General features: G+C 38.5%; 1 protein-coding gene across 2 annotated transcripts in view; it reads left to right on the forward strand.

The window, feature by feature from the left end:
* Positions 1-13,871, forward strand: part of ACBD5 (acyl-CoA binding domain containing 5) — a 29,819-nt gene extending 15,948 nt beyond the window's left edge. For both annotated transcript variants that reach the window (XM_021543044.3, XM_021543046.3), the window contains 8 exons: positions 1,187-1,324; positions 2,052-2,252; positions 2,957-3,063; positions 4,999-5,275; positions 6,484-6,683; positions 8,205-8,255; positions 8,534-8,643; positions 11,900-13,871. In XM_021543044.3, the coding sequence (XP_021398719.2) occupies positions 1,187-1,324; positions 2,052-2,252; positions 2,957-3,063; positions 4,999-5,275; positions 6,484-6,683; positions 8,205-8,255; positions 8,534-8,643; positions 11,900-11,912 (1,097 nt within the window). In that variant the 3' untranslated portion in view covers positions 11,913-13,871. The remainder of the gene's footprint in view (positions 1-1,186; positions 1,325-2,051; positions 2,253-2,956; positions 3,064-4,998; positions 5,276-6,483; positions 6,684-8,204; positions 8,256-8,533; positions 8,644-11,899) is intronic.
* Positions 13,872-15,251: the final 1,380 nt, after the last annotated feature.

Genomic DNA, 15,251 nt, shown 5'->3' on the forward strand with positions numbered 1-15,251 from the left:
GTGGATAAGCTTGGAAACTAGAGAAATGTGGGAGGGCTCTTCATTGGAAGGTTAAAGTAGATAAAAACCTTAGCTTTAAATTACCATGCAGCAGAGAAAGTAGTGAAGCTGGTTTGGCAACTCCAGTGTAATTGGATATTATTTCGCAGCTTAATCCTAAATGTGAGAATAAATCTTTCAAGGTTCTGACAAGGGAACATAGAAATTATGCAAATGAAATGCTGTGGTGACAGTTAAAACAGTCAGATTTCAGCCTTGGAGCCAACATGTAATCTGTGCAAGTGTCTCACAGAAACTGTCCCCTCTGTACTTTTGTACTCTGTCCTAACATAGGAGGCTTAAATTAGCATCAGGATGTATTTGATCATAACTTTTTTTACAGGAGATGGTAGAATTGTCCTTTATATACTTCATATTTTTAAAGAATCTTTCAGTTTTTTGTAGAGTTACAGTAAATTGTGATCCTTGGAGTGATCAAAGATGTGGAAAACAAGGATTTGGTAGTTACTTTGTCTATTTCAATATTTGTTTATTTAAATATTTAGGGAAAAATACTCAGTGTATATATTAATTTCATCAGCTTTTTCACTGAAACCAGGGAATTTATTTCCCTGTGTCATTTGTTAGGTAAAGATCTGTATAAATGTGAGTCATCTTATCATATTTTGCATCTGCCTAAATTACAGCAGAAGATGTGTGGAATATTGTATTTACCTTTTTCAGAATTCTTTTGCTCACATAATTGAATACAATGTTTCAAGATTTGCCTCTGAACTGTGAGCAGGTTTGAAGCATTTCAGCTCAAAAGGGAAATTCTGTTAAAACAGTAATTTCTGGGTTTAAAAGAACATGGCTGCATCAGTCCCAGCTGCAGCTGTAACCTAAATACAGTAATTGGCTTGGTCTGAGACTCCTTCTGAAAGTGGCTGCAGTCTCTTCCCTGGGGGCTGCCTCAGAGTCATTGAGAATATCTGCACCAGCATTCAGGCACCCAGTGATGGGCCACAAAAGAGAAACATTAAACCAATTAATTAAGAGTTTACAGAAATAAGCTGCCATTATTTGGTACATCTTCTAATATAGACCTACTTTTGTAGAACTGTGACTGATATTTTTGGGGGTGGTAGTGGTGGTGTATGTTTGTTTCCTTTAAAATAAATCTTTTATTCTTTCCTTTTTTTCTTAGGCCTTAGTAATGTTATGAATTCCACTCCAAATATAAAAGCTGTAAATGGAAAAGCTGAAAGCAGCGATAGTGGAGCCGAATCAGAAGAAGAAGGGCTTCGTGAAGAGGAAGAAAAAGAAGTGCAGATGAATGGAAAGGGTAAGTTTTCTGGACCAGTGTGTGTCCCTGAGTTGTTCCTAGCCACCTAAGTGGTAGAAAACACCAACGTAGCATGAATACTTTTTCAGGGGAATTAGATGGAAATACATGTGAGTGCATATTGTGAAAGATGCCTGTGTTTCAACCTAGGCTGAAAGAATTAAAAAGAATACAAATTTGCAAGCTATGCCATATGATCTTTGACTTGCCTAGCAAGTTCAGTGAAAAGGTTTTCTAAATATCTATACCCTGCATTGTTTTGGGTTTTGTTGCCAGTGCTTTTTTGTAAGAGCTATGATTGACTACATGGCCTGTAAGAGTAGAATTGAAAATCACTGGTTTTTTTTCAGAGAAAATAAAACAGACCTTCAAGTAAGATTTATTTAGAGGATCCATAAAGAACTGGGTGCTGAAATAACAGCATCTAGTGAAACCCAAATGAAATAACATATTTAGAATTCTATACACATGTCCTCCAAGGACATTAGGATTATTTTAATTTAGAAGAGACACCTACTTTGGATTTACTTACTTATGTTTTAAGTATCTGCTCTTTGTCCTTTTTACAAGAACAGAACAATCCATACAAATTGGAATATAGGAGCATTTTTTGTTCCGTAGATACATTACACATACAGTCCATTAGTAAGCTAGCTGCTTGAAAAAATATGGTTGGAGCTATTACGTATAGAGCTTTCTCTTTGCAAAGTTTTCTTTTCTTTTACAGATTATAAGAATGTGAAACCTGAATCAGCAGCTGCTAAGGATTTGGAAGGTATTGTTAGTAATGGCTGTTACAAAGACAGATTTATCCCAGATATGCAGAATGGCATCCAGTCCAAATCTGCCTTGAATGGCTTGAACCCAGAGGAAGAAACAAATAAAATGGAGCCAAGCCTAGAAATAGCTCAGAACGCTGCTCACCAAGGTATTGTCCTTCCAAGACCATGTTTTCATTTGCACATGTTTTTCATGGAAAATGTTCTTTTATTGAAAACTTAATCCCAGGTTTCAGAGACTAGCAATAGTATCTTTCAGTTGCAGAAATCTGAAGACAGAATACTAAAACAAATTAATTAATTCCAGTTAAAAATAAGACTTTTTTTTAGTATCTCTTACAGAAAGAGAGAGGAATTCAGAGACAACAGAAGCCTAAACCCCAGAAATAGAAGTGTTTTCTTGTAACATCATTATGCTACCTGTGCAGATGCTATTTGCCTTTGAAAGTGAATTTGTAGTTAAACAAAAATCACTGATACCTGATTTATCATTCTGAAAAGCTGAACATTTTATAAATGCCAGTTCATTGAAACTGGGATCTGAATATATATTTTTAATACTAACATAACTTTAGGCAAAACTGCTTCATACTGAACTTAGGAAGGAGAGCATAATGCAAAAAAGCAAAATTAAAATTATGAAGTATACTTTTCCCACTAGTAAAGATTTTCTAAATTCCTAAATTAATAGAACACCTTTATTCAGAATCCAAGTTTAGCATGACAGTTGTAGTTGGAAGGGTCATGAATTGATGTTCACCTACATGTTTTAACTCATTGCTCTAGTCTTTGTCAGGGTTGGCTCAACTGGCTCACATTTAAAACCATGTGTGTTATCCCTCTTTCCCTGCAGGTACAAGTGAAGAGAATACTGAAGAGATCTCAGCAGCTCAGCACTTAACCAGTGATTCAGACAGTGAAGTTTATTGTGACTCTATGGAGCAGCTTGGACTAGAAGAGGTAGGGGTTCAGTATTGCTGGGTGTATTTTGAAGCTGGTATGCTGCTTACTTTTTAAGAGGTTCCTCTCAATCAAGTGAACATGGGTATGCAGATGTGAATGATGTGGCTCATGCATGCTTCTTCTGTTTGAACTAGAGGGGTTTGTTCCTTTCATTGCCAGCATTTTTTATGACTTGGTTACTGCTAATCTAAAAGCCTTGAAGCCCTCAGAGAATTTATGTATGGAAAAAGCTTCAAAAACAACAGTACAAAGAAACAATTGTCAAAAAAAGGAGAAACAGTACAAAGAAACTAAGGTCTGTGTCCACAAATTAATGTAGGGTCTCGTAACATGTAGGGATCAAAATTCAGATATTTTTAACAAATGGAAAGTCTCTTTGTAACAATTCACTTTTTGCTTGCCTTTTTTCTGGCCTCATGACTTCTGCATTTGTTTCTTAGAATAAATAAAGAATAAGTGTCAGCAGGTGACCTGTAGGCCAGTGCCTGCAAGTGGCCTAGGTCTTTAAAAGTGTGGGATTACAAAGATTTCTGTGTTCTCTTGTGTTCTCTGCAGTCATAATGTACACCTCTCACTTCCCTATAAAAGGTGAGCACCAATTGTGCTGCCATTGTTTTGACTGGATTTGTGCTCCTGCTGATTACTACTCATAACTGTAATCTTTGCTGGCTTTTTGGCCTAGACCTCCTTCAGAGGCCCAGGTTAAGTGTGGGCTTTGTAGGTTGTACTCAGAGAGCTCATTTACTGATTCTGGAGAGAAATGTGTGAATGGTGTCTGGGATCAGAAAGGCCAGAAGCACTCAAACATTGCATCATTCTCTTGTCTGGCTTTTTTAACATATCAAAATTCTGCCCAGTAATGAAGCATATTGGTAAATGTAATTTGATAGAAGTGCTGCAAGCTGTCTTATCTAGCTGATTGCCCAACCTTATGTATTGTTCAAGCTTGTTTGAGATTCTTTAATTGAAGTGGGTGGATAGTTTGTCAGAGTTTCCCAACCTGCATGAGGAAAGTTGTAGTTTTGCACAAAGTAACAAATGTTTAGGTATATGTAAAGAAAGATACAGGTCAATCAGTTCAAACTAGAAGAGGTTCACTTAAAAAAATAAATACTGCTGTTTCTTGGAAAAGATGTAGCCAGCAGTCTGCTCTTCAGTTCTGATGATCCAGTACAAATTTGGGCAACAGTTTCCATTTCACTGCCCCTCCTTTTGGTTATTTTGACTTCTCCATGAAAAAAGCTGACTGAGGTCCCCAGTCTGCTTTAAGGTATCCTTGTGCAAGGGCCTGCCCTGTGCCAAGGGCTGATTGAACCACCCACCAAGACAGCCCCAGTGCACAACCTGAGGAGCACCTGTGCCACCCTTTTTTACTGTCTTCCTGCAGTACCACCAGTTTGGAGTGAGAAGTCGATAGAATACTCTGCTTTCCCTTTGTTTGGTGTGAGGTGCACGTGCAGCCAAGCTGTTTGGAGCAGGCTGATGATAAGCTGCTTTGCTCTGAGTGCAGACATTGCCTGCCCAGGGCTGCTGACACCATGGGCCTTCTGACCATGGCTCCCAAGTTCAAGGGAAGAGACTGTTTCACTATCTAGGAATCAAAGCCAGTTTTACAGGGGAAAATGGAATGGTTTTAGACATTAATGTTCTATTTTAGTAATTATTGAGTATTAGTGTATGTTGGAAATGTCTAAAGAAATTCCTGTGGTATCACTGTTTTGAGATTTGCCTGAAATGCTTTCTCAATCTGGAAATAACATTTAGACAATATTAAGTATATTCTACAGGAAAACAACTGCTCCCCTTAAAAGAAGTCTTAATTCCGGGCAAAGTATTTTCTTAATGTGAAAGTAAAGATGATCTTCTTTTCCTTTTTAATGTTTAGCTGTCATATTTTACAGAATTTACTTACTTGCTAATGTTAATTTGTAGCCCTTGGAGATCATCACATCAGCTAAAGGATCTTTAAAGCATTCATCCCATTTCTTGGATGTAGATCACAGTCTTCTGTTAGAAAATACGGATTTTCCAAGGCGCACTTGCATGACTTATGGGAATCTCCAACCTGGAAATTCTGGAGAGGGAGTAGCTGAAGAACAAGGTGAAGTCAAATGCGGAGGAGAAGATGGCAAAGCCAGTAATGGGGGTCCTCACAAGGAGAAAAAAGGTGGAGAAAAAGCAGATTTCTACAGTGTCAGAAGAGGGAGAGGTACTGTGACCCTGCATTTGTTTCCCACTCTTTTCACTACCATAAACTACTGGTGTCCGAGAATCACCTGTCAGCACTGTCCAGTGGGACAGTCATGTGTATAATGCTGCTGCTCTTCACAATAGAAATAGGTAACAAAATGCCTATTACAGTGAGTAACTTATACTCCAGCTGCTGCTTATGGCACTTGGGTTTTTGGAAATGCAATCCTCAAGACCAGTCTGTGTCTGAGAGGAGCTTCTTTAGAAGTTACATACTTATTGTTAAATACATACTCATTTATATCTCTGTGGTTTATCTGAAATCATGGAATGCCATGGAAAGATACCAATGACATATTGTTTTGTATATAATTGGAATGTTATCCACACCTTTGAGTTATTCTGATATTATCCATTATGATTTTTAAAAATTAATGGTTCTTAATCACGTAATAGCCCAGATGTTCATTTTATGTTGGACCTCTGTGCTTTGAAATACCATAACACTTCTAATAGTGTCACCTATGAGCAACACCATATTCCAATGGTATGATCTGTAAAGTCAAGGATAAAATCAGTTTTTCTTGTAAAACCAAAAAAAGGGAGAAACTGTTTTATCTATATATAGCATCTTTTTTATATAGCACCTATAAGTAATCAGATGGAAAAATTAAAAAGAAAATCTAAATAAAATGTTTATGTTGGAAACTATTATAAAGAACATAATATAGTTAACTATCCCTTCTACTCTTTCTGTTTTATTTAAGTTTGCTACTTACAGCCAGAAACATGACAGGCTAGTTAGTGGTAGTTGTATCTAGTTTAAGGGAGTATTGTGGATTTCAAACAATTACCTTTTCTCATCACTGTATTCCAGTGATCTTTGTTTTCTAGCTGGAGACTTTGCCAAACTTAAAACACATACTAAGACAGATCTTACTTTTTGCTAGGGCAGAATTTACTGCTGAACTTGACTGGTTGTGTGTTAATAGCTTTTTATAAATGTTCTTTCAGTTCTAGGAATTTGAATGATACTGTCACACTAAGGCTGTAGGGAAACATCTCAGATGACTTTTCAGTGACCTCACAGTGCTGCAGTCTGAATATAGCCTGTGACGAGGAGTACCACAGTCCTGGGTGAAAACTGAGGAAGAAAACGGAGCTGTTAAACATTTTCAGTAGAGCTGTAGCCCATTCTGTGTTTCTGTTTTTCCTCCCTCACAACAGGGCATAGACTTCAGCCTTTAGGAGATGGTTCCCAGGGTGGCCAGATGGGCAGTGGAGGGGATGGCGAGCGCTGGGGCTCTGACAGAGGCCCCCAGGGAAGCCTCAATGAGCAGATTGCAGTGGTGCTGATGCGGCTGCAGGAGGACATGCAGAATGTCCTGCAGAGGCTGCATATGCTGGAGGCTGTTGCAGCATCACAGGTAATATTCTTTGGAGTTACTTGATCACCTGTTATTAAATGTCCTTGGATATTTTTGTGCTTTTTCAGATTAAAATTTTTGACAATAATTTCTTAAACTGTAAAGACATTTCAGTCACATTCTGTAGTTGAGTCCAACTTAAAATTTCTTATTGGTACCTACTCTTAGGAGTACAATTTGTAACTTTGATACATGTAAGCAAAAATATGCATTTTTTAGCATAGAAACTAACCATATGTTAATTGATTTCTGATCAGGCTGATCTTAGCCATAGTTATTGATACACATTACATGGGCTCTTATGGAGATTCCACAGTTAATGTTAGTAGTGCATGATCCCAGAGAATTCAGAGCATTTTCAGAGAAAGTGAGAAATTATCTTTCAGATGGTAAATGTTCACAGGCAGAACTCCAGACTCTATTTTTCAGATAGCAAAAGAGTTGATTGTTCATAGCTTTATTTCCTTGGGAAGTAATCCAGTTTTATTGGAATTGTACATCACGTCCTCATCCAGCCAATAGAACTCTTAAGCAAGTGTAGATGTTATTGATACACTGTTTCTTTTTTCTTTCTGTTTCAGTAGAACATGTTGTGAATATAGGTTAACCAGCAACCTGAAAATGTTTGGTTTTGTTTGACTTGCTTATATATTTTGATCTGCATGAGAATGAGCAAGATGTACAAGTAATATCCTATGGGATGCACATACTGCAAATCTAATGCAGCCATAGAAAAGAATTTATTAAAACCATACTTTTGCTGCATCACAGATATTCAAGAATCTAATGTTTGGTTAAATACAGATTGATTTTCTATCTCTGCCTGAGCAATATAAGTAGTAAAAGATTCTTTCCCACAGCAGCTCATGCTGTGCTTGCTGTCCTTACCTAAGGAGAAACAGAAGCTTCTGTTTCATTTTTACCTAAATTAAGAAAGACCTAGAAAACCAGATGCTTTGCTTCTGTGGAAGCATCACAATAGTGTATGGGAACAGTGTATCTTGAAAAGATTCTGATATTTCCATTTTCACTATTGCCTGGAAGACATGGAATGGAGTGTTCTCTTTCCTTTATGTTGTTAGACGTGCCTGGGGCAAACTAAAACAGTGTTTTTGACCTCAGTATAGACTGGTGTTGAGACATGCAAACAGTCAAATTAAGCTGTTGCGATTTCTGCTCTGGGTTGGAACTGGGAATAGACCAGAGCTGAGAAAGTTGCAATGACAAATTGAGCAGGGGAGCCTTCAAAAACTGTAAAGAGGTCCAGTAAGTGACACTAATTCATTTTGTATGACACAGAGAAGTGATAAAATTACTATAAAGAGTAGTGGAAACATGAGAGGTAATTTAGCAGCTATGTGGGGTCACATGGGGGTGGTTCTGTGCATTAAACTGTGATATATGCAGATTGCAAAGACATCACAAGATAAAAAACCTCATATTCATGTCTTGTGAAGAAGAAAAATTTTAATTGCATTTTCCTTATTTTATACTTAAAAGCCTTTTTTTTTGTATTTAAAGGCAAAATCTGCAACACTACAGTCAAATTACCAGCACACCTCCTCTGTCAAGGTAAAATACTGGGTTTATGATGTAAAAAGTGTGTACTGTGAAAAAAGATTAATTTGAATATTTCATCTCTAGCTCTTGGTATGTGCTTTTTATATTGTCTCTTCCTTAACTAGGAGATAAAAAATAATCTGTTTGAGGAAATTACTTCATAGATTAATATTTTCTTACGTCTTACTATTATTTTCTTTGGTACTGTAGCATTTGAAGTTGATGAAGTACACAGTGGTATTCACTATGTGCACACATTGCTCACTGGAATTTTTTTCTGTTTTCCATAGAAACCATCATGGTGGCCCTTTGAAATTTCTCCTGGTATTCTAGCTTTTGCTATTGTATGGCCATTTATTGCCCAGTGGTTGGTACATGTGTATCACCAAAGAAAGCGAAGGTAAAGATGTGCATTCAATAGAACAAATACATTGTGTGTCACCTGTTTAAACCAATAGGTAGTATCATGTTATTTAGACAGGACAGAAAATTCTTCGCCTTGAAAGTTTGTCAGTATGAGAAAGTACTGGTTAATTTGACTTTATATGTAGTATGCTTTATATGTGGCAATTTATGTTAAATCTTTGAAATGTGATGCAGGTTAAATAATTTCAAGCATGCACAAGTGGTGAGGCTGGATAGCTTGGAAGTGTCTTCTCCATAACATTCTTTGATCCTCCGACTCCTCGTATTTTCTTGAACCATTTTCACTGCTTCTAGGCTTCCTAGTCTCCTTGTGCCATGAGATTTTTTTTTTTTCATCATATTCTTTGTAGAGTGCTGTCACCTATATTTTATATCTACTAGTACCTTACTATAATATTTTTATAACATCTACCTTGACTTCCTTCAGCTGAAGGGCAGTTGTACTCTGATCTTGTCTCTTCTCAGCTCTCTAACCATCAGAAGGTCAAGTGAGTGTTCTCTAGTTACTGTCTGCTTACTTCAGCCTCACACCTGGTTCTGTTAGCTTAGTGTGCTCCTGGCTTTTACATCTTTTTCCTCTGTCAGACTGCAGAGAGTTTGCATGTGTGTGGATCTTTGGAGAATTAGCTGAATTTGCTCTAGTTTTTTAATGTTTGCTAGTTTTCATGGTATAGTTTTCTCTCCTGTGGTGAATCACAGAAATAGAGTGGCTGAGGTTGAAGGAAGGCTCTGCAGGTCATCTGGTCCAACATCATTGCTCACCAGGGACACTCAGAAGCTGGTTGCCCAGGACTGTGTACAGGCAGCTTTTGATTATCTCCAAGGAGGGAAACTCCACCACTTCCCTAGGCAACCTGTTCCAGTGTTTCCTCAGAAATGCTCCAGACCTTTAATCGTCTTTGTGGCCCTTTTCTGGACTCTCTCCAGTTTGTCCTTTCTCTCTTGTAGTCAGAAGACAGAGCACTCCTGGTGTGGCCTCTCCAGTGCTGAATGGAGAGGAAGGGATAATGTTCACCTTCACCCTGTTGGATGCCAAGATCCTTTTCTGCCAAGCTGTCTCCCAGCTGGCACATACTGATGCTTGGGGTAGTTTCTCCAAACAGTGCCAGACTAAGCTCTTCTCCCTGTTGTATTTCATAATGTTCCCATCAGCCCATTTTCCCAGCCAGCTGTAGTCCCTCTGGATGGCAGCACCACCCTCTGGCATATCAGCCACTCCCCGTTTTGTGTAATTTGCAGCTTTGCTGAGGGTGCACTCTGCACTCTGCCTGTCATCCAGGCCTTTGCTAAAGGTGTTAAACAGGATTGGCCCCAGTATGGACCCCTGGCATTCACCACTAATTACTGGCCTCCAAGTACACTCCTGTCACTGATCATTGCTCTTTGGGCCCAGCCCATGGCTTTGTAAACAATACAGCACCCACAAAAGCTGCACATCTGCCAGGGAGCTCCCCTGGCTCAGAGCTGTCAGCGCATCAGTGTTGTGCACTGTCTGATGAAACCAGAGACTGCAGTACTAAAGCTTTCAGGCAGTCATGCATATTTTGCTCATTCTTTGCACTAGCCAATGGAAATTTCCTTGTCAGTAAGGACAAAGTTGGGGTGTTTTAAATCAAAACTATTTAAGTATTTTACTTGAAGCTTCTATTACTTCAGTGTTCTGCTAATTGCTCTTGCATGGCTGTGTTCTCTCCCTCTCTCTGAACAGTGTGCTTCTTCTTGAAAATCTTTTTTGATCATCTGTTCCAACCTCTGTAGCACCCTCAATTCAGCCACGGATTCAGACAGAAATCAGTTTTTAGGAAAGCACCCTTTCCAGCAATTTTTCTAGTATATTGTCCTAGTAATTCAGTGCTTTGATGAATAAACACTGGTACATTGCTTTTAGTTTGGATTTGACCAGCTTCAGTTTGCATCTGTTGGATTTTCCTATATCTTTATGCAGTTAACAAAGAGCCTGTAATGTATTTTTATGGTTACTTTTTTGCTATCACCAGGTCATCTCATAATCTCTTGCTTAAATGAAACAAATGGAGCAAATGAAATCTCATTTTAAATTTGTTTTCCAGTCTTAGAATGATTCTTGTGGTTCATTGCCAAATGCTTCTGTTTTTCAACATTCTTTTTGAATTTTGGACACCAGGATTTGTACCAGTGGTAATACCAGTGTTGGTGTGAAACACAGAGATAGCATAGCCCCATGTTTTGTTTACTCCTTCATGTATTGTTTTGAGATGAACTTCAGTAACAGAAACAACGAAAGAATTTTCAGTGTTTTTGAGCTTTTCTCTCTATTTCTGAAGTCTACTCACAGGCAGAATTTAAGGACTGTGCTTCTGCAGCACGTTTCTATCTGGAGTTCTGTCTCCTCTAACAAAGCGTAGGAAGCTGATCAAGTACACTCAGTGAGAAAATGGAATTGCAAAATGTGTCCTTTTCTCCTGTCCTGTGGCCAGTTTCAGCTTGTGCTCTTAGGCAAGGTGCACGAGTTCTTAGGCAATAGCTGTTCACAGTGCCTGCATTGACCCTGTCTGTGTACTTTTAGTGTTAAATTATGTGAACTGTCCCTGCAGCAGAAACCACGAGCCTCTGCTACCATGCAAAGTTCTCTTGTGCTGCAGCTGTGGAGCCTTGACTTCTAAGCTCTTCTGCACAGTGTAGCAAATCCCATGTAACTGGTAGAGGAACAGCCTCCTGTAACCAAGAGCTTTGTGTTTAGCTCTTGTCCCTGGGCAGAGGTAGCTCAGCTCCATCCCAGCACCTCTTAACCTGTCCCCTATTCCTTTATGGGGAACTTAATGCTGAAAATCTGGGTACTCATATTGGAGCCTTCACCAAGGCTTGAAAAACTGAATCCTAAGGGTCCTAAACACAGATGGAAATATATTTTCATAATAGTAAAAGTTGTCGAGGTTCAGCTCATGGTTTTGGAACCCTCTAATTTTAAGTTTTATGGAGTTATGGGGAAAGCAGCTCTTAAGTGTTGCTCTGCCTGAGCCAGCACACCACTGACCCAGGGTCAAGAATTTTTCTGTGGAATTCCGTCTGCAACTCCAAATTCTTAGTGAATTTTCTCCTCCTTGGTGTAAGAGGGCAAATTTTTGGGTGTCTTGAAGCCCTGTTGTGTTTTATTGGAATGGAAACCTTTCACATGTGACCTAATTAGACAAATGAAAAATCACCTCATATGTGAAGGTACATTAAACTAATTTATTTGTTTCCTCTTCTAGAAAACTGAACTGAGAATTCATGACTATGTTTAAGGACTTCTAGGAGAAGATGGCCCTGGAAACCAAAGGAAGGCTGAATTCTCATAGAATCTCAGAATTTGGGATGATTTCCTTATGTTACAGTAATATTTTGTACTACCTTTGAGCTAAATGTTTAAGGACTAATATTATTGAAACTTGAATGATTCACATCTCCTAGGTAACAAATCGAATAATTCCATCCTCAACACCATATGAACAATGATTATTTTGGAATGTGCTTGTGGATGGGCCTTCAGTAATTACTGGCTTTGCTGATGTCAGTTGATGAAGAGAATAACATCTCTGTAAAAGAATAAATGAAAAATACATAAAACTGTCACTTTAACATTGAAATAATTTTACAATCTCAAGATCCCTGCCTGTTTTTCCACAGCATTACATATTACCAGGTGAAAGCTCTAAAAAAGTATAAATTCAGTACATTGTAAGCTGCTGGAAAAATACAATATAGCTCTGAGGAATTAAATTTGCTACTTTTGCTGCTAAACTAGTGTGGGGCAATTTCCATATAAATTGGTAAGAAATGAAGTTGAATCCTTCACTTATCCTGTAAAATTGTAAAGATTTGGGAATTTGTATATATCCTGAAAGTTAGAGCCATTAATAACACGGGGACTGTCAAATATAAGTTTGGAAACAGCATGTGGTACAAGGGATCCTCGTAAAGAGGCTGCACCTTATCTTTTTAACTTTCATAACTGTATTCTTGTTGATAACAGGTTATTTTAACTGAAATGCATAGTTTAGGCACAAGGTGCTTTAAAATTAGGTGAAAATAGCTCAGTAAGTCTAGCTTTAAGCTTTTAAAAAGCTCAGTGCACTGTAAGTTTTCTGTTGACAGTTAAATTAAAGTAAGATTTAATGTATTGTGGATTTTCCCCAAGTCACATCATGATACATATCAATTCTGGTATGTCTTTCTTATCCTTCTACTTCCTATCAGAAAAAACCTTTTCAGCTAATTTTGGAGCTTGTATTTTTCTTTTCCCCACAGAATATTTATTAACCCATGTACAGATAGAGGTACAACCTTGTGAAGTTTGCTTGACAAAAGCATGCTTTACACTTAATTTTAAAATAAATTAATATATAAGTTGTCTAAATCTCTGGAAAATGCAAATGCACTAGAATTAGATTTGACAGAAAACTTACAGTTTGCTATGAAGAATTATATCATAACATAATCCATAATTAAGCTCTGAATCTTCAAAAATTTCACCATTATTGATGTGCTTCCATTTTCCACCAGGACTACATCCTACAAATAATTTTTAAGGAAAGTTTTTTTGGTCCTTCCTGAAAATATTTTATAGTTTGGAAAACATTTTTCATATAAACTATACTGTATAAAAATGTAATCACAGAATTTAATGTTGGTTTTACCAGATAAATTTTAATCTTGTTTTTTAGTTATGTGAAAATTTTTTTTTAGTTACATTTCCCCTCTTCTGATTTTCTTATTGTAAAGCTGAATTTAAAAATAAAATAGCTGTAACCTCTTTGAAGATTGCTGTAACAAACAGATGGTTTCATGTGCCAGACATAAGTTTTGGCATGAGATGTACTGAAAACTCAGGTTTGAACAAAGCTTATCCTGGAAGTTCTGCTGGGACCTGAAGCCTTTGTGCCTGAGCTTAAAATTCCTAAAGTGACTGATTTCTTATCTTAAGGGATAGAAGTCATACAGGGAGGACACTCAAGCTTGAAGGTCACATGAAACCCCAGCCTCCTGAAGCAGCATGTCTTCTACCAGGACAAACCACCCTGGGGTGCCTCCCACAGCTCAGAACCATGTCACTTGTAGGGGTCGAGCTCTTAGAGATGGGACAGACATTCCCAAAGGTTTAATTGTTAACCTCTCCCTGAAATAAATGTAGGCTTGTACTATCCTTGTTATTTATTCATATTTCAATAAATCAATCCCTTAATATTTTGTATTTTATCTTTAATTTAATATTTCCTAAATGCTGTACACCAGATGCTGCATATACAGGAGCCTGCTGGCTGTATCATGAAGAATCAGTCACAACTTGAAAGTTGTAATACAAAACAACATCACTTGATTAACAAACCACTTGTTACTTGTTGTAACTCAGAACTGGGCCTGTCTCAAACTTACCATAATTTGAACAGGTTCCTAGTTGGCAGGTATTCCAGCTTAAAGGTAAGGAAAGCTGTTTGTTTTCATTTTTTTATCATTTGCCCAGGTGCAAAGAGACACAGCTTTGATGTGGAGGCAGTAGCATAAGCAGATGGCTGGAGCTCAGACCTGGGATACACAGCTTCAGCCTGTGCTCTCTGCAGGAAGGCTGGGAGCCTAATCAGTTCTGCATAGCACTGGAAAGGGCCAGGCCCAGCCCCAGACTGCACTTGTGCAGCAGACAGTCTTCACCTGGTTTCAGTCTTCAGTCTGGTTTCCTGCAGCAAATCGGGCTTCACCTGAAAGGCAGAAGCTTGCTCTGTATCTAATCAGATTAAACACTCCATCCCCTCAGAGCTGCTCAGCTGAGAGCACAGAAGCAGAGCCAGGCCTAAGTGTGTGCCTGGTGCAGCTGTTCCACCCTCAGGGCTCTGCTGCTTCTGTTCTGGTGCTGTGGCAGCACAGCAGGTGCTGAGGAGATGGAGCCACCATCCTTCCTTGGCTCATGGGAGTTATGCAGAGGAGGAAACTCACTCCCTGAAGGAGTTACCGCTCAGGACTCCGCTCTCCTGCCGTTGCAGTATACAAACGTAGCTGCTACTGAAGCTCCCAGGCAGGGGCGAGCAAGTTATGAACTAACTGAAGGGCATACAGACCTGTACTGAAAGTAATAGGTATTTCCTTAAAATCACTGCCTTTGCTGAGGTAGTGGGAAGCACTCCAGGTTTCTTTGTGTAAAAATCCGTCTGCCACATTCCCAGCAGATACACAAGTAACACAATAAAAGAAAAACAAGATGCAGAAGCAGCAGTACAGCTGCACTATTTTATTTTATATATTTACACAAAAGTAAAGTGAATTTTTGAAGCATGAATTGTGCAAATGAATAAGTGCAAAGTGAACTTTTGGAGAATGAAGTAGAGAGGAAAAGAATGCATTTTATTGCCAGAGTAAGCATGTGGTGAACCCAATCATGCTGAAACTTATCTCTGAGCTCAACAACAAATGGCAGCACTTCAGCACCTTAGCCCCCAGACATTGCCTCGTATGTAGGTGAGCCCAACAGCACATAAGGGCTGGGAATAACTGCCCAAAGCTGCTGCTTCTGTGTAACCAGGTACAACACTGATCTCTCCCGTAGTTTTCAGATGGACTGTACTCATGGCTGAT

Source organism: Lonchura striata, chromosome 1 (assembly GCF_046129695.1).
Source record: "Lonchura striata isolate bLonStr1 chromosome 1, bLonStr1.mat, whole genome shotgun sequence".
NCBI classification, from domain to species: domain Eukaryota; kingdom Metazoa; phylum Chordata; class Aves; order Passeriformes; family Estrildidae; genus Lonchura; species Lonchura striata.